Source organism: Apteryx rowi, unplaced genomic scaffold, assembly GCF_003343035.1.
Source record: "Apteryx rowi isolate R43461 unplaced genomic scaffold, aptRow1 scaffold_219, whole genome shotgun sequence".
Classification (NCBI taxonomy): Eukaryota; Metazoa; Chordata; class Aves; order Apterygiformes; family Apterygidae; genus Apteryx; species Apteryx rowi.
In genome coordinates this window covers 604,311-631,963 of record NW_020448519.1, presented here as the reverse complement: position 1 = coordinate 631,963, position 27,653 = coordinate 604,311, and the positions used below count along the sequence as shown (strand labels likewise).

General features: G+C 39.4%; 1 protein-coding gene across 1 annotated transcript in view; it reads left to right on the top strand.

Annotated features, from left to right (window-relative positions):
• Positions 1–25,605, top strand: part of MET (MET proto-oncogene, receptor tyrosine kinase) — a 47,775-nt gene extending 22,170 nt beyond the window's left edge. Inside the window, exons 3-10 of the mRNA XM_026064499.1 lie at positions 4,888–5,022; positions 6,408–6,581; positions 12,474–12,634; positions 13,823–13,925; positions 14,159–14,295; positions 15,601–15,765; positions 16,668–16,767; positions 25,360–25,605. Coding sequence (XP_025920284.1) covers positions 4,888–5,022; positions 6,408–6,581; positions 12,474–12,634; positions 13,823–13,925; positions 14,159–14,295; positions 15,601–15,765; positions 16,668–16,767; positions 25,360–25,605 — 1,221 coding nt within the window. The remainder of the gene's footprint in view (positions 1–4,887; positions 5,023–6,407; positions 6,582–12,473; positions 12,635–13,822; positions 13,926–14,158; positions 14,296–15,600; positions 15,766–16,667; positions 16,768–25,359) is intronic.
• Positions 25,606–27,653: the final 2,048 nt, after the last annotated feature.

Sequence of the window (27,653 nt, the reverse complement as noted above, 5' to 3'; positions counted from 1 at the left end):
GAGCAGATCCATTGTACTCTCAATAGATTAGAATGATATACAGCATTCAGCAAGCTGCATATGTGCCCTTCGCAAGGCTATGCTGCATATCCTGGGGCATTTGAGGCATTACACAATAAAGTTAACCCTGAGCCTACCTCTCTGGGTAATGGCCTCCACCTGCCAGACATCTAGGGAAAAAATAACAATATGATACTTAGATGGGATTGCTTTAAGAAGGCCTCTCATCTTTGCAGAAGATATTTCGACATGCACACAGTAACATTTGTAATTCAATCCTGCTGACTAGCAGGACTGAGCATCAGAATGATTTTAAAAAAAAGCTGTTGCATGTTGCTTTTTAACTGAAATTATTACAGTCTTAATTTGCAAAATTATCTGTAAATTAACCTACAGTCAAGTCGTCTGACTTAAGGCTGACTAACAGTAATGAAAGAATATTTAAATTAATTCATTTGATGTTCATGGACTTAAGTGATCACCGACTTCCATTATAAAGGATATATTAATTAATCTGTTGACCCTTATCTTTGTGGAAGTGCTCTGAGCTACACTGAAAGATTTTATATGTGTGTATGTATCTATGTATGTGTATATATATATATATGTGTGTTTTAGTGCCTATTATGTGCCTTTTCTGAACATCAAGAGTAAACATATGCTAGTAAATTAAGCCATCTTCTTAGTGTTTTACTTGAGTAGCCATGTTCTTCTTAGACAGAAGACTTAAATATTTTCTTGCTTTGAGAAGGATGTGTGGGGTTGTAGTTACTGATTATGAATGTACTTTTCAGGAGGGTTATTTGTAAGAACATAAGAACAGCCACACTGATTCAGATCACAGGTCCATCCAGCTCAATGCTTTGTCTCCAGCTGTGGTGACAAGTGGATGCCTAGGGATGAGGGAAAACATATGTAATACCTCCTCCTCCAAGCCTCCAACTATTTTCAGTTCTGGGGATTTCCTGAGCTATTGCGTATTGTCAGTTTTGTAAACTCCAGTGGAGCTCTTCTCCATGTGTTGAGTTTCTCTTGAATGTACAGTCTCTGCACATTCACGTCCTTTGGCAAGGATTTCCATAGGTCCAGTACACACTTCTAAGGAGTCTTCCCCTTCTGTTTGTTTTGAACCTGACCCTCACTTTTGTCTGATGGGGTTTAGTTTTTTTATTGGATGAGACAGGAGATGGCCAGTTTCTGTCCACTCCCTCCTGACAGGGAGATTCTCTATGCTTTTATCATATCCCCCTGATAAGGTCAACTTTACTACTCAGTCATTCTTCATGGGGCATCCATTTCAGCCTTTTGATCATCTCTGTTGCCCTTCTCTGAACCTTTTCCTGTTCTAACATGTTCTTTGTGTGATGAAGCAACCAGAGAATTCTAGGAGTGGGCCAGCCATAGATTTATATAATGATATAGGAAGTTTTCTAATTTGTTCTCTAATTCTTTTCTAATAATGCCTAACTTCTGATTTGGGTTTTTGGAGATGTTTTTTTTGACTGCTGCTGAGCAGTGAGATGCTGCTTTCATGGAACTATCTATCATGTATCACCTTAAATTTATCTTCTTTGTCGTATTTCATCTGCCATTTTATTACCTTGACACTCTGTCTTGTAAAGTCCTTCTGCCATCCTTCATAGTTTGTCCTCCTCACCTTGAATATCTTCAAATCATCGGCAAACTTTGTCACTGGACTGCTCACTCACTTTTCCAACTCATTTATGAATATGTTGAACAGCATGGATCCCAGCACTGATCCTTGCAGAACACCTCTGGTGACCTCTGTTGCTATTGCAATAACTGACCATTTACTGCTAACCTGTTTCTTCTCTTTTAGTCAATTATTTATCTCCACAAGACCTTCCCTCTCTCCTATCTGCTTCAGTGCAGGCACGTAGATATCCTTTCACTGCTTGTATGCACTGGAGAGATGCTTGAATTCTCACTAAACTGTAAAAAAATGAACCATTTGGATGATTAGCTTTATAGTCTTTGTAAAGAGAAATACTTCTGTCCTACTACACCATTTTCATGAATTCCATAGAGTCATGCCACATGGTATACATACCACTCCAGTCCCGAGCAGTAAATAACACAGGTTTCTGAGAACAATACTGGAGTCCTAAGTAGCTGCTTCTTCCTGTGGTAGAACCTGTCTTAAAATTGCCTTTCTCTTCAGAATTATGTCAGATAAGGGTATTACAGAATTACAAGGACTGGTCTGATGCATGCAAAAGCTGCACAGTTATATAGGCCAGAAAGAGCATTTTTGCATCATGAATCTTTTGCTGCAACACTGTAGCCTAGTATATCAGTTCTAAGCAAACTGTAAAGTCTTTTATTCCATAGTCCCAAGTGAGTTAGGAGATGTAATTCAGGCTTCCTGTATGTCATGAGGTCAAAGTCTATTCCCTTCGGCTTTGAGCAGGTGATTTGACTATCAGCCACAGTAAAATAAAGGTCAGGCAGTGCTTAAAGAACCAAATAATTTTCCAGGATTGTAGAAGTGGGATCCAAATTTTCATGTATTGTTCTGAGGTTGCAACTCAGGCAGATTTAAAGGGTTAACTCTGTGGCTCAATCAGAAAGAATGTTTGGCAATAAGAGGAAGCCTGGATTAATGATAGAAAAGAATTCTTAGCATTTTATAGCAGTGGGTATTCGAGATGAGACATGGCTAATGATCAACTAAAAAGGTATTTGCAGCTGTGGTACTACCTCTCTCCATAATGCCAACATTAATCAAGCTTTTTCATGCAGTTTTGCAGTTCATTTTATTTTTCATTCTCCTGAATATAAAAACTCATGCCCTAATACACTGTGTCAGAGACCATACTTCTGTGTCACTGAAAATGATCAGACCTTATTGATTTCTAAAAGCTGTATTTTCTGTAATGTAAGACAAACCTATAGTAAATTCTTTAACACAGCCAGTTTCATCTTAAAGGAAAGAAAGCCTCGTGTAACCCCAAGCTGCAAATACCTCTGGGATGTGAAGCACTTATCACCATGAATTAGCTGCTTATATATTTTATTTAAGTTTTGAATTACAGCAAAACATCAGCTGTAATTACAGCATCCTTAAGTCTAGTTTTGGAGTCAGCCATCTTGTTGAAAGACCTTGGCAGTGTGGAAAGCCAGTGAAATTGTGTAAGTCAATGTCCTAGCTGTTCTAATGCTGGCTTAGGAGTCAGAAGAAAAGCTTCATTATAGTAAAAAATTAAACATTTGACATGCAAGTTATTTCCAGAATGACTTCTATCTTTTTAAATAATGAACTCCATTGAATCTCAACTTCTCAACAAATGTTGATTATCTAAATTCCTTAAGTAAACTACACATGGTGCAGCTTTTGAAACAAGAACATGATCTTCCCTTAATGTAAACAATCCTCTGCCTTTGTTGCCTGGTGCTATCACATTTGGGCGCACATCCTTCTGGATCGCAGACCCAAACCTATAAAATCTTGCTATCAAATATCCACCCCAATCTGCAGATGCTTTATGCCTATGCTTAACAGCCATGACTCATCCCATTAAAGTCAACAAAGTTACAATAGTAAAGTTAAGTATGTGTTTGCACGAAGAGGCCCAAATTCTCAGAAATATTTAGGTAACTCAAGATGCAGAGAGATGACTAGTGGGGGATTTTCATACTAGTGTGACTAATCTCCCTAAGATCTCTTAAAATCAATAGACACAGAGAAGGCAGTTGTGAGGGAGCTTCAGGACAACTAAATTAGGCTCCTGTTTTGGAACATCTTCTGTGGGAGCCTCTGGCTCTCCCTATTGTTGAAGGAGCTCCTGGATGCCCAGCTCTTCAGAAACCAGGAGGAGCATGATCCGGGGCAGCGAGCTTGCGGCCTTGCAGCACTACCCGCAGCAACAACCCGCGCCTCCCAACAGCCAAAGCTTTGCACTCTAACAGCCTCCCCGTACATGGGGACCAGACCATATAGACACAGAGGTGGGAAGGAAGAACAGGGAAGGAGAAGCAGCCCTTAACCTCAGACACATGCATAGGCTTTTTCTGGGGCATCAGATTTGCCTCTGAAAGATCAAACTTTCCAAAGTTTCCAAAGACCAAAGAGGGTCTGTCTCCTTCATACATATTAGCAATTCCCTTAGAGCTTGTCATGCCAATGAAGCCTCTTTGACTGGTATAGGCTACAGACGATATGGTATTGAATCCATGACCATGCCTTATTCTCTCTGTTAGATGCTATTTGGGATCCTAAAGACAGTGACGATAGTGGCAACTCCTCAGTCTTCCTTTTTTTTTCCTTATTGCTTAAATGTTCTTTCCAAAAGTAACATCTTCATGCTCTAAAATATATAGTAATATAACATTGCAGCAAGTCCAGTGGGTACTCCACCCTCCCTCCCTCTCCCCAGCTTGAAATTCATAAATATCAAATACACAAGGCAAATTTTACTTTTCAGACTGAAGGATCAACATGAAAATAAATGGAAATATCTTTGACCTTCTAAGGCCTGGAGTTTAAGATTCTTTAAAATAAACATTGTAGATAAAATTGTTTTTCTCTTCAATGTAGCAAGGCTGACTAAATGACCCAGCTTTATTTTTCACAGTTGATTTATAAATACTTGAAAGTAAAGGACTAGAAAGCATGCAATGATTCCTTCATATTTTTATAAATATGGTATATTTTGAAGATCCTCCAACAGCCATGACTTGCTGTGTTAAATAAAGTGTATTTTGTAAAGGTTTAATCAGATCATGGTGGAACATTATGCAAAATATTATGCAATGTAATACAAAGTAATTAATACCAGCAGAAAAGTAGCAGGAAGGTGAGAACGTTGAGCTGTGTGCATGTGTCACACACTGCCTGCTGATTTTAAGGATTTCTTTCTTTTTTAGATAGTGATTTCCCGTTCAGAATCCACAGCTCCACATGTCAGTTTTCAGCTAGACTCCCACCCCATCTCTCCCCAAGTTGTTGTCGAGCATTCGTTAGTAGCAGATGGCTATACCCTGGTAGTGACTGGAAAAAAGGTGAGTGGTTCATAATCTAATCATATTGTGCACTGTGTAAACCCACATTCACAGAAGCAACTTTCAGTAAGAGCAACTATTCAGAAGACTGCTTTATGTTCTGCATCCTCTCAGCCTTTCCATTCCCTTGGGAATGTTGGAGTTTTTTTGCTTGGAGGTTTTTTTTTCCGTACTAAACAAATCAACAGATTAATATTGAGAAATGTTTAAATAATGCAAGAATGGTGATATAAACCAACAAAAAGCCAGGAAATGCAAATTTAAGGCTGAAACCCTGTCCTTAATTCAAGTGCTTGCAAAGAAAAACACACAATGGCTTAAGGAAAGAATGGTGTTCAGAATTTCCTGGCTTTTGTTGGTTTGTGTCATAATATTCTAACTATTTAAATAGGGATGTGTGTGCATATGTGCATGCACACATACACATGCATATGTGTTTAAAGTTGAAGTTCATAGTTTTAAGATTACTTTAATGTCTAGTTTACAAAAGCCTAATAAAAGATGAAGAGATGTCATAAATACACTACTGTCATAAGTAGGATTTACGTTATAGAATGGATTTAGAACATCATTGTATTAGCAGATAATATTATAGATAATCCTAAACTATAACTGTAAGCAATAATTTGACCCCTTGAGTTCTATAAGAATTTATAGAAATACATCAGCCATCAGTAGACAGTTATTAATCATTTACTAGAAATATATGAGATATTTATCAGAATAATCTTGAAAGAAAACATGTCCAAAATTAGTTTAAGAATGGTATTGAGGTATAAAGTATAGTGTACTTGCATAGTAACATAGTTATATACTAGTATTAAAATTTTGAGTAAAATAATTATCACATATTGAGAGTAACTATTATAATCATTATTTTAATACTTTAAATAATTATTAAATAATAAGGTTACTGATGGTAGTTGTTAAACAACAGCACTTGTACAGTCATGTGCTTTAAGTGTGTCATAGATACTAACACAGCCTCACCACAGCTGAAATAACCATCCAGCCTGTTTTACAGATGCATGAACAAAGACATACTGAGATACGCTGTTTGTCCAAGAATTAGTACAGAATTGGGAAGTGCACACTGCTGTTTTCTTTTCCCATCAGCCAAAAATGCTATCTTGCTGTAAATACCAGATGCTGGTAGTAACTGTATATATCATTAAGATGCCTTTAGGGTTTCTCCCAAGTGAATTTAAAATCATGTCAGTTAAATTACTTATAAGATCTTATAATTACTGAGCTAAGGAGAAGTAGAACCACGACTTGCACATTTGAAATCTGAGTAGTATCACGGCATGTTGCATAAATAGAGTCTCCTTGCCATTTTGTGTGTGTATTATGGAGATCTATGCATCATTTCTTTCCATCAATAGATAACTAAGATCCCATTGAACGGACCGGGCTGTGAGCATTTCAAGTCCTGCAGCCAGTGCCTTCTGGCACCTCCCTTCATGCAGTGTGGGTGGTGCAGCAAGCGATGCGCAAGGTCTCAAGAGTGTGTTGAAGGGACATGGACCCAGGAGACATGTTTGCCTAGAGTTTATGAGGTAAAATGATGTGTTTCTCACATTTATCTCTGACATAAGAATGCACAGATCATTTCAGATGTATATACTATCCAGGCAACCATAGCAGTGCCTCCTGAACCTGCACCTGCTGGAGGTGTGTGGAGGCCCTCCTGGGAGCTGGCCACCCCCTGCATTCTGCCTTTCTCCCTTCAGAAACCCTGAGGCTGCAAAGCCCGACGTGACAAGCAGGTCTCATGTTGCAATTGTTTGTTATTGCTTAATTGTTTAATCTTGCCTCATGACACTATTGAGATTGGAGGTGGCCAGTCTCTCGAGGAAGAGGTGGCCTCACATGTCATTCATGTTATGTCAGTCAACAAACATAAACAACATATGGGAAGCAAAGGAGAGGAGTTTCCACGCTTGTTCCCTTAGAGACGTTTTCTGTTCATTTTTTTGTAATTAAAATAAATGAAGCGTCTGCTCCTCTCAGCCTCACTGTCCATAAGTAGCTTCTGGCCTCACATAAGACTTGCCCTGAGCGGTGCCGGCTCAGGTCCTTGCCACAGACAAGTCCAGCTAACCCTCCTGGCACCCTGCGGGAAAGCCCCAGCTCTGCAAAACTCTGCAGTGTGGAAACATGCTGGGTCACAGCCAGCCTGGCTGGTGGATAAAGGAAAAGCAGAGTGACAAGAAAGAGCGTTCTTCCCCTGAAACCCCTCTCGCAGAGGAGGCTCCTCGCACCTGTGCCAAGCCATCCTGGAGCTGGCTCCTGCAGCATGTTTAACCCCGTGGGAGATCCCCTCTCTCACTTACCCAAGCTCTGCAATGGAGCTGTCAACCAAAATGTTACCCTGGAGGAGGTGGCATTTCCCCTGGCTGGACTCCTCGTTCCTGTGGGGCTGATGATTGCCACAAACTTGGCAAGCAGCCCCCAGGCAAGCGGACTACTGGGGGCTGCTCTCAGTTGGTAAAAGCCCGTAAAGGATGAAAAGTGTGCAAGAAAAAAACTACATAGATGAGCAAAGACCCATACTAGCTCATTGCTGTTTTCATTTAGCTATGGTTAATGCAAGATTTGTACTGGCTGACTGTACATTTAACCAGATCATTTTGTGTTAAGTGTGACATAATTATGAAGGCCTAGTTTTACGGAACAGTTTATGGACTGGTAAACAGAGGGAAGAACAAACATAAAACTTTCTGGTAGCACTTATATCCATTTACTTTTATTAATATATTTAAACTATACTGTGTAGTTTAAAATACATTTACTCTTTATGGGTATCCAGCTTATAAACAGAGATGAAACTTTGAATGCTAAACTCTCAGAGAGAGAGCGAGAGAGAAATTCCTTTTAAATAAAATAATGTTTTCCTTAAACCAGGCACATGATTTCATGTGCAGCAACTTTTTAAAGAATAGCCAGGCAAAACTGCTGAAAGAAGTTCAGATTACATTAGTAATCTAGAAACACATGTTAACAGGGTTTTTTTATTTTCATATTCATGTTTCAGATACAAAATTTAGGGCCAATGCAGGCAAACTGCAATGGACAAACAATGAAATGTTATTAGGAATCAAATCAAAACCAAATCAAACCCAGAATGCATGTAAAGATATGCGTGTGCATGTGTACGTGTGTGTTTGCCTTGCCTTCTATTGCCATTTACAGTTGGGCAAAGGAGATAGATATAAAAAATTACTAAATCAGAAAGTGAATAGTTTGCATTTACTTTACACAAGAGCACAGTTATTTCAAAAAGGCTATAATAGATAATCAAATAGTCCTTTCTGCTCTTAACTTTTATGAATCAGTGAATCACAAATACAAAGGGATACACTGAGAATAAGTCCTGAAACGTTTTTTTTCTTTACTTCTGCAAGACCAAACTACTCACACCTCTATTGCATAGCTTGTTCTGTTTTCCCTAGAGCACAAGCAGCATCCCTTAACATTTTTCCTTGGCAAAACTTTAGTGCTGTGGCTATATGTTGCCATGCATCCAAAAAGATTTCTAAGGCTCTGCTTAGTTTCTGATTTTCAGATGTGCTATGCTCTTATAGTCCTCTCTAGTTTCGGGGTGTGTGTGTGTGTGTGTGTGTGTGTGTGCTCAGCAGTTTTAAGAAGCAAATGTCTGGAGCCCACGTGAGATGCTTGCACCGAGCGGTGCTGTCTCGAGGCAGTTGTCCCTCCAACGTGGCTGGAATGGCTCGTGCAAGGGAGTGTGTCCGTGCACCCGGCAGTGGGGAGCAGCGCGGAGCCAGGGGCCGCGCCGCCCTGGGCTCCCCCTTCCCCGCGTGCAGCCCAGCGCTGCGTGCTCGGGCGCGTGTGCCTCCTTCCCCTGTAACGAATACAGAGCTGTGGCACTGACAGATCTCAAAGTGAATCTCCTGCAGCTTTGAATTACAGCATGCCCACGTTTGTGAAAGTTCTTTCTAGAAGGCTTGTAAGGAAAAAAATGCAGCTGAGTACTTAAATCCCTTTGGATTGCTAGCTGTTAAGACAGATTTCATGCTCTGCTGGACCATGACATTTAACATTATTACTGAAAAAAATATAAAACAGATTATTCATCATCTTCTGATCTGTCTTTAAACCCATATGCATAAAATATGAGAAACAAGCTTGTTTTGTTTCCAACAAACAGAGGATGACCTGCTTCACATGGTGTCTGAAATTCAGTCCTAAACCCCCCTAAATGTTTGGTAGGTTCAGAGGGCCAGATTACTTAATATACGTCATATGATAGCTTTAACCTGAAGGGAACACACGGATTCTCTGAGGGTCTGATCCAACAGGCTTCAATAAAGTTTTCCCAGACTATAACATGGAGTAGTGTTTAACAGAAAAAAAAAAGATAGATTTTCTTCTTATGCAGAACGGTGGAGAAGTCCAGCATTTTTCTGTTGAGTCCTGTCGATCCTTCAGTCCTTTCGCCTGCTTTAAGCACCTTTTCCTCAAAGCCTTGGTCACAACGACTTGCCTCCTGGCGGGTCTCCGCAGGCGCCTGCTCGCTCAGGCCCCACGTCTGTCCGAGCCCCCGTGCCGGCCGGCGTCCCTCCCCCTGTGCTACAGACGATGCGGCGCTGCAGGACCACGCTTCCGAGGCGAACGGGCCTGATGCTCAGAGAGCAACCTCGGGCCCGCGCCCAGCCCTGCCTGCTTGGCACGGCAGCCCTAGTGAAATGCCTCGCAGTCACGGCCTCCGCCAGCAGAGCCGTGCGTTTTGTCAGCCTGAGAGGCGGCGCTAGAGGAAAGCGGGGGGACTTGGATGAGTCTCATCAGAGCTAACTTGGTAATGAAACAAATTGCAGTCATCTGCATGTGGAATTCAGGTCACTCCAAAAGGTGAACTGCTTAAAAGAAAAAATAAATTGGCCTCCTTTTTGATACTTTATTGTGGTTTAAAACCTGACACGGTTTGTTGTTGTTTTAAAAAGTGAGTCATTTTAGCTAACTTTTATCTTAGAAATATCAAGAACATCAGGCGTTCTGCTGCCTGTTTAGATTGGAGGTTTTGTTGGAAATTTCAAGTGTGGCCTGAACGTGTCCTTGCCTCTTAATTAAAATGAATGGGCTGTCGAAACTTTAATAAATAGATACTTTCTTCCAACAATTTATAAAGTATGTGAGTGGATGTTAACATAAAAGCTGTCAACATAAACAAAAGGAAAATACAATGTTTTAAATTTTTCAAAAAAAAGAAAAGAAGAAAAGACAGTTTTGTCTCCCTTATCCCAAAGTCCAGAAAAGACCAGGGTCGGGCAGAACTTCAGGTCTTGCAAAAGGACTTACTCCATGTTATCAGTGGAGATTCCCTGCTATAGAGAATTTTGAAGAATTTTTCAATTTTCAATTCTTGAATTTCAGAGCATTTATAACTGATTTGGGTTTTGTTTATTTTCTGTTACTACCTGTGCAATGTACACACTCTATAAAAGACAGGCACACAGATGATGGTTATGGGCACTTCAGTTCAGAGTCCGGGCAGTTCACTATTCATTCCTGCTGAATCTTCCATGAAAAAGTCTGGGAAACCAGATTTGACTTTTAGTGGTTTCATGGTACAGAACAAATGTAATAAAAATAAGAAAATGAATGAAAACACTTTGGGGGACTTTTTGTGGAACTTAAAACAAAAGTATAAGATTTGGTTTATTTTTTGGTATCTGCTTGGAAGTCTTGCCTCCTAAATTTGCTGGCAGAATGTAATAAATACATTCATTCTCCCTCAGTAAAGGAACATGGGCTGCTATCACAAATCTCTTTTGACAGATAAGATCATTCAAAACCAGTTAAGTCCCTTAGTTTACAATTCTGCATGGCTTTGTAAGGCCTGGTTTTAATGCCCTTATTTTGCTAAAGTAGGGACTACAACTCAGACTCTTCAAATGCCACAGATCAGTGCATTATTTTACAAACCGTGAGATGTCTTGTATCCCCACAGAGCAGCTTCAGTTTCTGTTTGGGTGTTGTTACTCCAAAAATAGATGCTGCGATACTAAGTAGAGTGGCAAACTGCGATCTGAAGTCAATCCAGACTTTGAAGATATAAAAATAAAGAAATACGGGAAATGAAAACTTGGAAACGAGGCAGATTCCACATGATGCAGTACAGCTCCCCACTGCTGGCTGCAGTGTTGCGTGGCAGCAGGCTGTGGGGGCATCTCTTTTTTTTTATTATGGGCTTTGTGCAAAAGGACTATTTCTGCATAGGTTCCCTCTTCTTTGCTCATTGAGAACTGGTTCAAAGCTCATTAAAGTAGGTAAGATTCCTACTGACTTCAGTACATTTTAGATCAGACTCTGTCTGGTTTCTAATGGCGGTAGTAAATTTTCCCATATAGAATATATGGCATAATTCTTTTGAAGTATTCTTCAGCTGCCTTTCTATCCACAATAGTTCATTTGTGAAAGTCTTCAAGTATAGCCACAGAGAGTTGAAAAGAAATGTGCCTGTCTTACTGGATTTCCAGATGAAATAATAGCCAAGGATCTCTCAAATACTTTCCTTTCAGCTTGAAAAGGAAGTAGGGTCCTTTGAAAGGCACAGCTGTATTGCATTTTAGGGGCAAAATTATTATCACTAAAGCATTAAGCCTAAGACATTGAGATGATATGATCACAAATATAAATTGTCTTTCATTCTCTGTTGTTTGTCCAGTAATACTGATATGTTTGCAAATTTATGCAGTTTTGTTAAAAGTTCCCATAAACCCTGAACCAATGTCTTCTGATTTTTTCACTGGCAGTACTGACCAGTACTTTTACTGAGTTTTGTAAGACCTCTATAGTGTTCCTACATTTTTCCCACCATTGTTATATTTTACAGGACAATTTACAATATACAGAAAAAAAAAGCATTTCCTTTGTAGATTGTCTCTATGTTTCTGAGGGATGGTTTATTTTTGACTTGGAATTAGAGGTGGCCAAATGTAAAAGATTTAAGGAAAGAATAACAGAAGTCATATTAACTTTATCACAGCCAATGCGATATCTGATTTTGGTGTCTTTGAAGCTTCTTCACTCTGAACCTGACTTTCATCAGGCTGACAAAAACGGTCATTTTGGGGCTCTTTTTTGTTCAGTATTCAGCTTCTAACAAAATAAGCACACTATGTTTAACATACTAGAAATAAGATGTGAACGACAAGAATAGCAGGATTTAAAAGACAATTACAATGCACAGCTTGTTCAGTGCCCCTAAACACTATCCTTCAAAGTTTTCTAGTATAGGTTTTGTTATTTATTGCTACTGTCAGAGGAAGCTCATAATGTGATAAATGAAAGGTGAAGAACAATTAAGATGAATGGTAGGATATACTCTACCAGAATAAATGCTATTTTAAAATTATTCCTTTGCACATTCTTTAACTCCATTTGAAGTTCTAGAAAACCTGATGAAACTAATACAATTTTTTTAACAGATTCTCCCAAGCAGCGCTCCATTAGAAGGTGGAACAAAACTGACAGTGTGTGGATGGGACTTTGGATTCAGCAAAAATAATAGATTTGAATTAAAAAATACAGTAGTCCATATTGGAGGACAAACTTGTGCCCTGGAAGCAAAATCTAGCAACAAAAACAAGTAAGAAACCTGAAGTTTCAAGTTTCTTTTGTATAGATGTTCTTTATGTGCTTTGGATTTTTTTATGATATAAACATTCAGTCAATAAGTATCTTTTAATTCTTAAATTTCAGACAGAAACCATAGGTGAGAAACAAACCTCTGATATGATAAGCTCCCCAGGAAAACAGGGCTCCAAACAGAGATCCGATAAATCTAGTCAGTGCTGAGAGCTCCTGCAGCAGCTTCTCCTGGTAGTCTGTGCTGTGCTGTTCAACATCTGTGGGAGCTGGCAAGAATGCAGCTGTGCAGAGCTTTGAAAAGGTGGCAGGTGCCTCTAGCCAGGATCCTGTAGGGCTCAGTTACCTCATCTCTGTCTTCCAAATCCGTGAAGCTGCTGGAGAGAAACATGTGACGATACAGGTGTTTTGTCATCGGGAGGCCCCTCAGCTCCACCTCTCCTTCTCCTCCTCAGAAATATGTATATAAGACAGTATGATAATAGCTTAAATTCAAGACAGAGGTTATTCTGGTTGTTATTGTAAGGAAATAGCAAGTTCAGTGAATATCCTCTCTCAGCTGAGATGACTATCTACTAGCAAAGCAATGTGCGAATCATGGCCATGACTTCCCCCATTCTCATTTGTAGCAGCAAAAACATCACCTTCCATAAGACTGAGCTGTCTCCTAGCTGGTGCTCTGAACAGTTTTAATGCAAGCAAAATGATTTAAGGAGAATAGCTCATATATGAAACTGTATACGTGTAATGTAATTCATTGATACATATTGGCATCAATTTTGGCGATATTTAAATTTATTCAATGTATTTTTGTATGAGACATTTTTCCTAATCCTTTTTTTTTTTGCCAAAATTTGGCACTAAAGGAAAATTCCCCAAACCAAGTCAGCCATTACGTGAATGGGAGGTATTTGTTTTCTTTAGCATGCTTCTTTTTTTCAGAAATATATTTGATACATCAAAATTATTTTCTCTGGCTAAGTATAAACATTATAGTGTTTGTATTTGGTATGATAATAGAAGATCACAGTTCTTTTAGCTGTTGTTTCTGAAATGTCCATGACGCCCATAGATTGATGATATGTTTAGTATGGATCCTTCATTATTATGAGTTGATGTGGTTCTATTTTATTACAAAATAATCGAGGCATAAAAAAATTTAAACACATTTTTTCTTTGTTTTTCAAAGGCTGGAATGCACAGTTCCTGCTGCAAAAAATGCAAGTTTTAATATATCCAGTAGTGTTTCTGTTGGACATGGCAAAACATTATTCAATACCTTTTCTTATGTGGTAAGCACTATCATTAAAACTTTAATGTCAAAGTTAGCTTCATTATTTATTAGGAGAAGATACAGAACAGGCTTCTCATGAGTCTAATCCGGTATGGTAAATCTATGTTCCTGTTTGCTTTACTATTACTTCATCAAAGTGCTAGCAAATGTATTAGGGTTTTTCCTCTTCATGTTTTGAAAATATGGAAACATAATTTAACAATCCACTGTTCTTATTTTTACTCCCTTCAGAATCCTATAATAACAAGTATTTCTCCCACCTATGGCCCCAAGTCTGGTGGAACATTACTAACTTTAGCAGGAAAATACCTAAACAGTGGAAAATCTCGAAGGATTTTTGTGGGTGAGAAACCATGCACCTTGAAAAGGTAAGGTGGTTGCAAAAAAGTGTTTCCTTTAATATTGAAATGGCTTGATTAAATGTCTTGTGTAAAAAAAAATTCGAAACAAAAAAAAAACAGTGCACTGCTCTCCTCACATTACATAGAATTGGTACAGTAATAAGCATTCAGTTCCAGCTTAGATCCTGAGTTTAGAATCTCTAAAAGGTCCCTGGAAGGAACCACAGTTCCCTAGAAGTCTTGTTTATTCTGTAATGCCTCCATTAACTCCTGAAGAAGTTGCACAGAGCAATAGCAAATCAGCTTCTAAAGGACTAGGAATTGCACATTTCCTATTACGTTTGTCATCCCAGTTCCCACACATTCATCCCGCTCTCCGCTGCTAGCAAGAGCTGCAGTTCTTGCAGTTGCTTACAGCAAGCACACCATCATTTCCTACGCGGTTGCACAGTGCAAACCTGAGGGGGTTCCTCTATGGGAAAGTGGATACTGTGTAGTGGAGCAGGGGGAAGTGTTTCTGCTCTATTTGTGAATTGCCTCCAAACCAAAAGCTGCATCAGTTTGGTTCTTTTCTTGGTATGTATAATATTGTTTTGAGAATTAATTAATTTCTGTACTGGATTCAGTAGACATAGTAGCTCATTCAGGAATCTTTAACATGCTCTGCGTGGACATGCCTTGATTCTTACCTGACTATAAATGTTAAATAATAAGTGCAGATTCTCTGTTCAGTGCACAGAAGTGTTCTGAATTTGCTAGCCATTTTACCATGAGCTTCCTGGTCCTGGTTTTTGGTTTTGGTTACAATAGGGTGACACCTGTCTCCTCACTGCCTGCCCCCTCAGCAGGTGCTCTGAGTGCAGAATGCCTCTGAAACGCCGGTGCGTCCCTGCCAGCCTCTTTTCTCGAGGTTTGCAACACAGGGAAATATCCTGTGTAGCAGAAAGAAGAGGTGTTACCCTTGGCAGCTGGGGCACAATAAGCCAGTCCTTAAGCCCGGAGCCTGCTGTCATCCTTGCAGGCTGGCAGTTCCCTTGGCGCTGAACAGGCTGACGTGGCCGGCGCCCGCACGGGAGTAACACCTTCCACCGGGCAGGGTGCAAACAACCCAGATAAGATGAATCATGAGCCTAAGCGGCGTAGCTGCTGCTTCTGCATCATGCCATGCCTATTTTGTAAGGCCCTGTTCTGCATATGAGTAAATACTGTGGGAGTCGATGACATTTTTCACAAGTGGACCTTATGCGGGGCTGGGGCTTGCTAAAGGCTGGCATTTTATACAGAGTACGTGTTTTACAGTGCTGACAGGTGAGCCCTTTTGTGTCCTTTCAGCGTGTCGGCAAGCACTGTGGAGTGCTACACCCCAGCACAGCGCATCCCGCAGGAATATCGCGTTAGGGTGGGCATCGACGAAGCCGTTCGAGACGCAAAAGGTCATTTCACATACAGAGAAGACCCTGTTGTTTTAAAAATTCACCCAGCCAAATCTTTTCTTAGGTGAGTAAAAGTTTCTCATAGAAATATGAAAAGTAATAGATGAAAGAAGAATGGCTGTGCTGCACAGCCATCTATTGAAAGAAATTGCATTTTTATCGCTATCTGCCATAGCACTTGCTTCTATTATGGTGTAGTTGCAAAGGGCAGATCATTTCCTTCCAGAGGTGAAGGAGAAGGAGGAAGGGGGCCTCTTTATTTTGTGTGATTTAACTCCTAGCTGCTGCTGAGTGTACCTGCAATGTCCTGCTGAGATGTACCTACTGTACTGCTAAGTTTATCTATCTCCGCTACTATGTCTGGACATTACACTGATTTGTGAGGAAAATCATTTAACATGACAAGTCAGCAGTACTCAGGAGAGCAAATGGATTTTAAAACAGCCTAAATCCAGCATACATAAATATTATGAATATATATGTATGGTAGTATATGTACGTATGTGTTTTTAAGTGACATATTTATGATCTTATTAGCTTTAATCCAAACCATCTGCCTTTGCCAAAAAAAAGTCAACAGTAAAAAAGACACCTTTTTTCAGTACCAGTGAAAGCAACAAGTTAAATAAGTTAGCAAATGCTGAGGACAAGTATAACGTCATCCTTTAAAATGTACACATTTCTTTTATATCCTGGCATACCACATTTCTTTAAATTATTTTTCTTTTTTGTATATGGTTGGTTGTTACATCAAGTGTGAAATTTTTTTCCAAGAAAAAAAATTGGGGGGAAAAAATGGGAAATTTTTTTTCCTATTGCTCAGAGCAATGCATTTGGCATTCACCCTGTGTATCCCCAATTTTGCTTTTATGTTGTCATTTATTCTAAAATATAATTTGTAATTACATTTATTAGGGAAGCTGTATTGTTATCCTACTCTTTTTCTTAATTTTTAATTTTTCCTAGTGGCGGAAGTACAATCACAGCTCAGGGAATCAACTTGAATTCAGTGTGCTTTCCTCAGATGGTGATTACTGTACCTAAATTGGGAATGAACTTCTCTGTGGTGAGTCAGTCTTGGAGAAGACAATCTGTTATCTTGTCATCTTTGTGTTCTGAGTGGCACAGAATTTTTGGTGAAATCACTTTGATTTTGCCTTGAAATTTAGGGGCTTCCACAGACATTTTGCTATATTCTTCACAGACTGTTTTACTGCGTAGGCAAAACTCAACAACAAATTGGAAATTAGAGGGGGGAAGAACCACATTTTACCTGTTGGAGCCTATTCCAAAGAAATTAGGCTTTCACAGTATCAGATAACAAGATTTTTATTCATAATTTAACAATGAAAATTCAGTGAGTAAACAAAGAACAATGTAATATACGTGTGCCAGATTTGCCAGACATGGCAAATTCAAGTGGAATATATGTAATAGGAAATATATGTTAATGGTGACTGCGGATACAGAAAGAAAATGGAACAAACATCAAAGAAAGAGGAAAAGTAATATGTAAAATCAGGAGTAAGTATGACCTTAAAGAATTGCTTATTGTTAAATTACCTATTAGGGCAAATCTTTCCTAACTTATCAGAGTTCAGCAACTAACTTTTAAGAAAGGTTTGGGCACCTGCCACTGGGAATCTCTGTGTGAACACAGACTCAAGGGACAGACGGGAGACTGTCAGACATCTACTGTAATCCTTATAGGGCAAAGATTACACTTATTGGCTACTTGGGGCTGGAACTGTTTCCTCTCAGCTTTTGCCTACACCTTTGTCTTGCACCTCTGACATTTTCTTATCCTGTAAGGTCCTGTAAGGTTTAGCTTAACTGAAGCTAAATTGACCTACACTCTTTATAACATGCTGTGCTACTGCTCATGTTCTCAGCTTATTACTAATGGTATTCATATACTGTTTCTTGTATTATTGATTTTTAAGTATTAGACTTAGGTTTGCTCAAAGCATTTAAATGGTATGTCTACAAATTTGCAGTCTTTTATAGCTTCAAGGTCGTAATATTCTTCATGATCCTAATTTTTATAATGAGCGTTGGGACCTGAATTTCAGATGGATCTAATCATGGCTCGTAATGTAATGGGTACAGATTTTAATCTGAAAATCAGTGCCCTTGCAATCAATTGTAGTGTTCAGTGTTATCACAAGGAGCAGTTAAGGAAGTGAAACATTTCAGTGAAATCAACTGAACACAGAATTTATTAGGTTTTCAGCACTGCAGACATGGTTATTTCTAGATACAAAACAATTACAAAGTGAAAGATGATTGCTGAAATCAGCTCTTTAGATTTTGCCTTGCCTGGATTTGAGCTTTCTTTCTTTCAAAGTAAAGACCATTCACCTGCTTTCTTTTTTGCCCTGTGAGAACATGCAGAATTGCTTCTCTTCAGGTCCTGATTCCATGCTTAGCAAATGTCCTGTCAATGAGTGCAGACAATATTTGGTACTTACTGGAATTCACAATCTGACTTAGAATTTGAATTTTAAGAATACATATTAGAGAAGCTCTAACAACATCATAGTTTTCAAAATCGATGAAGACATTACATGCAGAGGCTTCCTCCAGATTTGCACAGATCTGAAAGGATCTGAAGCTTTAAAGAACTAAATCTGCTGTCCAGAAATGGTTGGGAAATCCAGCCAATGCTTACTGTAGAATTTTCTCTCTCTCACCAGATACTGGGGAGCAACCTTTCCTTCAAACAGTGGTTTGCTGCCATCCTGCCTTTTAATTTGTTGTTGAAAAGTGGCATGGACATAGATAATCAGAATTATCTTCCTAATTGTTCATCTCACTTGGTTTTCTTTTCATAGTACCTTGCAGTGTGCATGATATTTGCCAATACCCAAGAAGAGGCAGGTCTGACCCTCGATTTCCATAAAGATATTTGTCGGTATATTCCATAAAGATATCACCTCTAAGAATCTGTCCGGTATAAAAGCATCTGTACACATGTTCATTCCCTCTGCGTGAAGGGATGGAATATAACCTCAAACAGATTATAAGCAAAAATATATTATACTTTAACGCTGCCTGAGTAATGTATTTGCTGTATTGAAATTAAATGCTTCTGGCACTCAGCGGCTTTCTCTGCCTCTGTGGCAGCCCAGCTCTGCTTGCCATTTGTTCTGCCATTAGTCTCTACCTCAAGCTTATTTCTCAAGGAAAAGTATTTGCCTTGAGAGAGAAAGGTAGGATTTAATAGTGACAAAACAAGATGATTGCACTGTGTTCCTGAAGAAATTGTTGGTGGAGGCTGCCTATGATGCAGCATTCCTCATCCTGCATGGGAGATTCTGGGCCCTATGTGCTAGCACCCCCCAAAAACAGACTTTCTTCCCATCATTACAAAAATAAACAGTGATGAGGAGCTGTTACTCTTCCCCCAGCACAGATCCAGAGCACTGCAATGCTCAGCCATCATATGAGCAAAGGAGACAATAGGTTGGGGCCCTGAACAGATCAAACCCAGGCAAACGATGCAATACAAAATGATTAAGTCCTACAGCTGAAATTATATATACCTTTCTTGCTTCCTTAGTTTGGGAGAGGAAAGTTAACTGAGTCATTTTTTATTGTAATTTAAGCCTTTTTTTCATAGTTTTCTCTCACCAGCCTCATCCAAGAAGCTGCTTTTGTCAGCATTCAGAAACTCTGGCTCTTGGGAAACCCAAGGCCGTCACTGAAACACATCCCAGAGCATCAAAGGAAAGTGCAGCTGGGAGGGACCACAAAGACCCAGCCTGGCCTGCTTCCCTGCGGCGGGACCAAATGCGCCTAGACCATTGCCTGACAGATATTTGTCTGGGGTGTTTTTAAATGTTTTTAAAGCTCCTTGTGAAAGAAATTTCACAACCACCCTTAAATAAGCTTTGGAGAGAGCCGCTCTACCTGCTTACCTAGTGGTTTGGAAAGATTTCTTTTTAATAATTAACTCAAATCCCAGCTGCTAATTAGCCATCTTCTTGTTTAACTTTCGGTGGACACAAACAACAAACTGATCAGCAAACCCTCATGTTAATTTTACATACTTGCACTAAGTTATGATTCAGCCTTTCTCATTTCCAGCTAAAACAAACCAAACTGCTCTAACTTCTCCTGGTGTGTTATTTCCTAGAGGTCTACCCATTCTTCCTGCCACCTCCGCAGTCCTCTCCCATTTGTCTAAACTGAAATTATGTAAAAGAGCTGTCTTCTTCTCCTGTCATCTATCAGTCCCCAAACCCCTAATTAGCAACATCAGGCTTAATTGTGGCACAGAGCCATGCAGGGGTCGCAGTATGAGCGAGGGTTGCTCTCCCAAGCAGCAGGATCCCAAAGCAGGGATCCCAGCAGGCTGGCAAGCCTTGGAGGGATTTGCTCTTCTCTGCTCTTCCCATCCTTATAAAGGAGGTTAATGGTGGAACTGGTAAAAGACGTTCTGTGGAATGACTCCCCGGAAGAAATGTAGTTTCATTGAAACTGAAGAGTTTGGGGGCAATATGCCAGTCTTGTATAGGACAAACATTTAAATTGATCTTTTCAATTTTCTTGTTTCAAACTCAGTATTTCTGAATTTTTCTTTTCAATAAGGTAAAAATGTCTTGCTTCAACTTTATCATTTTTAGATCATATTTATTTAAATTTCAGTAAAATAATAATTTAACACTGTGCTCACATTAATTATATTTATATTACATTCTATGTTAGCACTATCAAAATAATGCATTTTGCCTTATTAAAATTCAGTGGTTCAAACATGAGTGAAACAAGATGCTCTGAAGTTACTGAACCATATGTTTCAATACTTGCAATGTATTTCTTTTTAATTTTTATTTTGTGAGTTCTTCTGACTTTTTGTTCTGACTATGAACAAAAAATTTGAATTTAGGGAGTTCTGCATAAATTCTACTTCCTGACAGCTCTAGATAATGCCTAAAGGTACACTAACCCTGTCACTTCTGCTCATATGGCCAGTTCTTGTGTGAGGCACACAAGGAGGGAAGCAGCTCTTTCCATCCTTTCACTTTGTATTGTGCTTGTATTAAAATTTTGCACAACTTGGAATGGTATTTGAGCACAAGTGCCTGTTTACAAAATAAATATTTTCTGATCTCTACTGTAAATCCTGCTAGATGATGTCTTCTCTCCCTGAAGCACTTCAGGTCTTTCAAAGCCTGTACTTTGCATTGATTCCCAAATAGCAAACAAATAGTCATTTGGGGATCCTTTGTTGTAGCAGTGTAAATATTCTATCCATTAATTTGGATATATATTCCCATTGCTTAACTGTGCATGTCCCAAAATGTCCAAGGTTACAAAATTAGGGAGAAGCACCTTTTAATGCATATCCTCCAACAACTGATCCTGTAATTTCGTAAGATCTCTTTCCACCAACTTTTAATTATTTCTTCAATAAGTAGTCTCATGAATAATCCTTAGCTAGCATTTTTTTAATTGTTTAATTGTTTCAATTGCTTAGATCCCTATTAGATGCCATTTTTCTGTTGCATGCTGAGAGATTTTTTTTTAAATATATCAATGGTCTCTCAAGATTTGAATTCCGTGAACAATCCTTATACATAATAACCATTAAACTGCCTAGAATTCACTTACAAATGTCTAACTTCAGTTTATTAAATAATGATGGAAGAAATTCCCTAGAAATGGTGAATGGTGAGTGTGTGATTATCAAACATTTTCCTGACTATGCCTCCAAAGGTACTCAGGGTCAGATCCTCTAGCTGAGTTGCCTCTGTGGCATAAAGCTGCCACAAAAGCCCAGCAAAGAGTTTGCGTCACGAAGGGGAACCGTCAGCCTTTCCTTCTGTGCTGAATCTGCATGTCATGGGCATCTCTCGACAAGAAAGGAGTGCAGCAGGTGGTGTACAGGGAGGGCCCACACTGCCAACTCACTGGTACCAAATACGCTCTGCACTGGCATTAGTGCCATTTGTTGCACCTCCTGAAACGGCAGAGAAAGCCAATGAGTTCTCTGAGCAATCTTCAGGATACCCTGCCTGTGTAGCCAAGTCTCAGTTTCTCACCTACACTGGAAAGCCTTCTGAATGGACTTTCCTCAAGTAAGACTTGAATTCTCTTTTTCTACTGAGAAATCATTGTTTGGCAAAGATGCTTACAAAGTCTCCCAGTCTGCCTTAGAGCTCATCCATCTTTCATTCCTCACAGGAACTCCAAAAGTTTAGACTTTTTATGAAAGGATAGATTGGCCCTTTTCTCTCTTCTGACTGCTACAGATCCTGTAATACACATCAAACTGCCCCCGTCTTATCTGGGTCAGCTACTGGGGGACCTTTCGAGCTCAGAGATCCTCCCTCATACTTTTCCTGTTGTTATGCCAGATGAAAAAAAATTGAATTGGGCACTGAAGTTCAGATTCTGTAGGTCAAGTTTGAATTAATTGCCTCAAGGGTCATATTTTACAAATGAAACAAGAATGCATACCTTTAAGTGATGAGTCATATGCATTGTGCAATGGATTACTGTTCCCTATGGGGTATATTATTTATTTATGCTTGTGAAATGCTCCATAATTTTGACATCTTTTCTTACTTATTGTCTTCAGATGTAGATTATAGTCAAAAAAAGAATACAGGTTCAGCTTTTAAAATGAACGTACTTTAAAGCCTAATTAAATAAAAGTTAAAGGTGCTGGTTGATAGGCACTATCTTAATTGAGTAGGCAATAGATTGAATTAGTTTTTCTTTCCTATAGATCCTCGATCCAATATTTCTTGAAAACTAAACCATCATATTCTTCAATTGCTAAAACCAATTTCAAGGTAAAAATGTCATGTCAAATCATGTACCAATAAGGGCACTGCAAATAAGATTTCTCTTGACCTTACCAATCAGTCACATTGCATCCCCTCCAAGGAGTATTATTAGATTTTTATCATTCTCTGAGAGCATCCTCTTCAGAGACCAGCCTGATAAAGTAAAGTATCTGATTCTAATAGATAGCCACAAACAAAGTTATGAATACCACTGCGATTCATTTAAGGGACATCACTACTCTACAGTAGATAAAAAATCTAATGAATTTACATTAATCAAATAAATATAATGATTGCCTAGGACATATTTGGTTTTATAATTAGATATGTTTTAGTGATCTCTTTTTAGAATCAACACAATGTTATAGATATCTTTATGGATATTCATATAGCATGGAAAAATATGGCTTGATCATACATTATACTAACGATGCATCTTATTATTACTGTACTGATTCAAATGAATTTCTAGATCCATGTGATATAGCAAAGCTTAAGACATGGTAAATGGCCTGTAACAAGGTATTCAAAAGAACAAGAACAATAACAGTATAATACTATAGTCACACGAAGGAAAATTCTACCTTGCCTTGTGTCCCATAGATTACCTTGTTGTCATGGGGGACACACAAATATTTCTGAATCTGTGCTAGGAGCCTAACTGGGCTGTTAGTTTCAGGGGTGCATCCTCTATTAGCATCACAGAGAGCTGCACTCATTTACCTGAGCACAGAACTTGGCTCATAGCTCACAGACGTGTAAACCTTGTAGTAGAGCTCTAAAACTCTAATGTTCAGTTTCAGAGCCTTAAAAGTGTTTTTACTGGCAGATTTAAGATTTCATAATATTATGTATGGAAGCATGAATTGCTATGATGATAAGAAAAAGTGCTGATTTGTAGATAGATAATTTAATCCCACTTTTCAAGCTAATGTGACTAGATGGCAGATATAGCTTGAACCATTATGTTACTGATTTGAAATACAGCAAAATTGCATTGCATTAATTTAACATATTAGAGACAAATGTAAACTAATTTCACAGCTCCTTCACACAGCATTTTAGAATGAGAGCCAATTTAATTTTAAAAACAAAACACAAAAAATATTTTGGCCCTATCTAGATGCATGAAGGTATTCAACAGCACTATTGGTTTTCCATGAAAATCTCTTGCAGAACAACTGTAAGATTTATGGTGACTAGAAGCTAAGCCCCATTCTTATTGTGCAACATATCAGCCACTCTATTTAAAAAAGTGTAATCTCTGCTGTCAGGGATTCCAGTACACAGGGAACTACTTAGAGAAAGTTTATACAATTGGAAGAGAAGTACTTCTCTGGAGTTGAAGCAACTTGATTTGGACCAGAAGTCCCTCAACCATATCCATTGCAAGCAGCATAGAGAGGAGGTACAGTGAAGGGAGTACAGAATAAAAATCAAAAAACGAGCTGCTCTACCATTCTTGTGATGCTGCACAGCACCCACCATTCCTCCCATGAGTGCTTGTAGATGTGCTATTGACTTCTGTAGTCAAAATTAGTCATCTAGAAACCTTTATAGTGAGCAGAGCGAAGTAGACCCTCCTAGAGCACCATGAATCTAATCAAGGCTGAAGTCTAAAACAGGTCAGATGAATCCCACTCTAGGTGAACCCGTTCCCCTCTTCTGACTAAAAAGGGAGTTTAGACAACTAACTCAGATGCAGGCATCCAAACTTGGGTTAGATGAATTCCTTTTATGAGGATTCATATTATCCGATGCCTAAGCTTTGGATTAGGCTGCCTGTAAATCCCAGCTGCCCTTGCTGCTTGCAGCACAGGAAGCCTTTTAGGGAGGACCTGGGTCTGTCTTGTCTGTCTCCAGCATCATTGACACAAGGTCAAATGAGTAGATGGAAGTACCCTGCCCAGACATCGCACACTGGCTCGCAGCCCCACAGCACAAAAGCATGCCCTGGCAGGTCTTCTGGAGGGTGGGGGCGCTGGGAAACACTGTTTGGTCCAGGGCAGCCCCTGACAAGGGATAATGGTGGAGTGAGGGGCAAACTTGGCTCTACGCCTGTTGAACTTGATCATTGCTGGCCCCAGGAAATACAGGGTAGAGGATGTCCTGCAGCAAACACTCCCAAGATGCGCTTATGTTACGTCAGTGTACCTAAGCACTCAATGCCACACATCTGGGACTTACAGGTATGTTTTCAAAAAGAAAACACACTTCGCTGAGCTTTCATGGCCCAGAGTCCCATAATGGTTTTGGCTTCAAGGTGTTGTTTTTCCTGTAGATTCCATATTCCATTTCTGGAAACATACTGGCTTAGCTATGTTGTGGGTAAATGGTGTTTTACTCTGTTTGTTTTCCTCTATTTTTAGTCAGATTCATTAGCCCTAGTTTTCACTTGTCTTTTGGTCTCTTGCTATTGCTTTGGTAGTATGAGAGGAAGAGAAATGCATGTGGCAGTCGCTCTGACATAGGCTGGATAAGCTGAATTATGGCTGCTTTGTGTCACAGTACAGTCCTGCCAAAGGATAGCATCCTGATGGTCCTTGGCTTTGGAAATCATTTTCCATTAATTATCTGCAAAATATTTACTTTAAAGCTGCTGTGAACAATCAGGCCAGGAAGCTTGTTTACGAGAACATTTCCTCAACAAGAGTGCAAACACCATTGCATGAAGTTTTTACACTTTTCTCCCAGCTCTAAATAAACGTTGTGTAGCACTGATCAGGATTTGCTTTGGTTAAAGAAGAACAAGACCTCTGCTGTTTATTTTTTCAAAATGTGTGTATTGTTAAAGAACAGCTATATTCGTCAGTTACTTCCCATGCGTGTACTTACTCAAATTGCCTCTTTCTTTCTTACAGGCATGTAGCCACCGCTCTAGCTCAGAGATAATCTGCTGTACAACTCCTTCACTGAAAGCCTTCAATCTCCATCCACCCTTTGTAACCAAAGTGTTCTTTATTTTTGATGGTGTAAGCTCCTTGTACTTCGATTTTGATTACGTAAATAATCCTGTATTTAAGCATTTTGAAAAGCCAGTGTTCATCTCAAGAGGCAACCAAAATGTTCTGGAAATTAAGGTAAGAAATGTTGAAATATATTTTTAAATCATTCATTTTTCATTTAATCTACTCTAATCTACATCAGTTAAACAGAAATAGAAGTATTCATAAATGCACTGAAAGCTACCTTAGCAAATAGGCTGTGAAGCACACATCAACAGTCAAACACTTAAGTGTAGGCTGGAACAGACATTTTGATGAAAGAGTGAAGACATATAAAATAGACCCCAAGGTAACAAAGGCAGAAAGAGAGATTGAGAGCACTGTGTTCAATAACGTGTTCTTCTGAGGCCACAGTTGTCATGACTTAAAGATGAAGAGCTGAAATCGAAGATATACCAGGGCAGCTGTTGGCATCAGCTGGGACTGAAGAGGAGCTTCCTCCTTCTCTCACCAGCGAATGTGGGGACTGCGCTGCGCCAGCTATTATCTAACTGCTACAAGTTGCTTCACCAGTTTAGGATTAAACATGGCCAACAGCTTAGAATCAGAAATACGTAGTCTGCATGTGAATCCCCCATCTCTGTCATATGGTTTTGTGTCCTTTTGCATGCAAGAAGTGGAATTGCCTTTAGAAAGTGGCCTAGTGGCTTTGGCTCTCTAGAGCAGGGTGAAATTCTGGTTTGTGCACAAAGTCACTCAAGAGGATCGGTGACCACTGTAGCCTAAAAACTTATGGATCCATGAAAAATGCAAAGCTGATGCTGAGTGCTCATTAAAAGAGCACTGAGAATAACCTACACAGCACAGAGAAACATCTTGCAGGAACTGGGGGCCTTCGCAGGCACAGTCTATTTTGTGTAAGAAAGAGTGCTGCAAAGAAAGGTAAATCCATTTTGCAAAAGAGAATGATTTTCTGAAATTTGGTGCTGCTTTGGTTTAGAGTATAGAATAGAAAAAGTATAAATACAAGTATTAATAATTTATAATGAATATTTATGACAATTTATTATGTGTATGTAATTTATACAGAATGTTTATAATTTCTATAGAGTATAATATATAAAAAAAAACCTTTACAGAAGAAAATCAGCCTTAATGCTGAGGTCATCTCCTTACTGCTGCTCCATACAGACCTGTAAGCCAAAAGTCTTTTACCCTAAGAGAGCGATGAAATCTGGAAGTCCTGAGGTCTTTAACTCCAAGATGGTCCAGTGGGCCAACTCCTGAGGCTAGCAGGAAATCAGACAGGATTCCCTCAGAGCCTCTGTCAGTCATGCTTTCAGGCTTTCAGTCAAAATCCCTGAAAATTGAACTGTTTCCACGAATGTTTTTGGCAAATTCCAAAGAATAATCAGTCTGATTTTTTTTTCCTACTTGAATCTCCTGGTCGCACAATCACCCCTTCCTCAAAGTAGAGCAAACCTCCTGTTTAATTGTGGAGAAATGCTAGAAAGAGTTCAGGTGTGCAAGCCAATGGAGAGCAGGGAACCTCTGTACATAGTTTCTGTATGGCTTGGTATCTCTGTGCAGTGACAACAGTGGTTTTCCACTGTTTTCCAGGTCTTGCATATCAACCTGTCAGAAAGAAGGAAGACTAATCTGAGAAGAATCATGGGTTGGAGGGGGCTTCTGGAGGTCATTGTAGTCTAACCCCCTCACTCAAAGCAGGGCTAACTTAGAAGTTAGGTCAAGCTGCTTATGGCCTTGTCTGGATGAGTTTTGAAAATCTCCAAGGACGAAGATTTCACAGCTTGAACAAATTCAGCTCCCCTAGCCTATCCTTATACATCATGTGCTCCAGTCCCGACCCATCTCAGTGGGCCTCTGCTGTACATTTTCCAGTTTGTCAGCATCTCACTTGTACTGAGGACCCCAAAACTTGACACAATACTCCAGATTTGGCCTCACAAGTGCTGAGCAGAGGAGAATAATCACCTCCTTCAATCTGCTGGATATGCTGTTGCTCATGCATGTGGTTGGCCTTCATCACCACATCACAGAATCACACAGAATCACAGAATGGTTGAGGTTGGAAGGGACCTCTGGAGATCATCTAGTCCAACCCCCCTGCTCAAGCAGGCTCACCTAGAGCACATTGCACAGGATTGCGTCCAGGTGGGTTTGGAATATCTCCAGAGAAGGAGACTCCA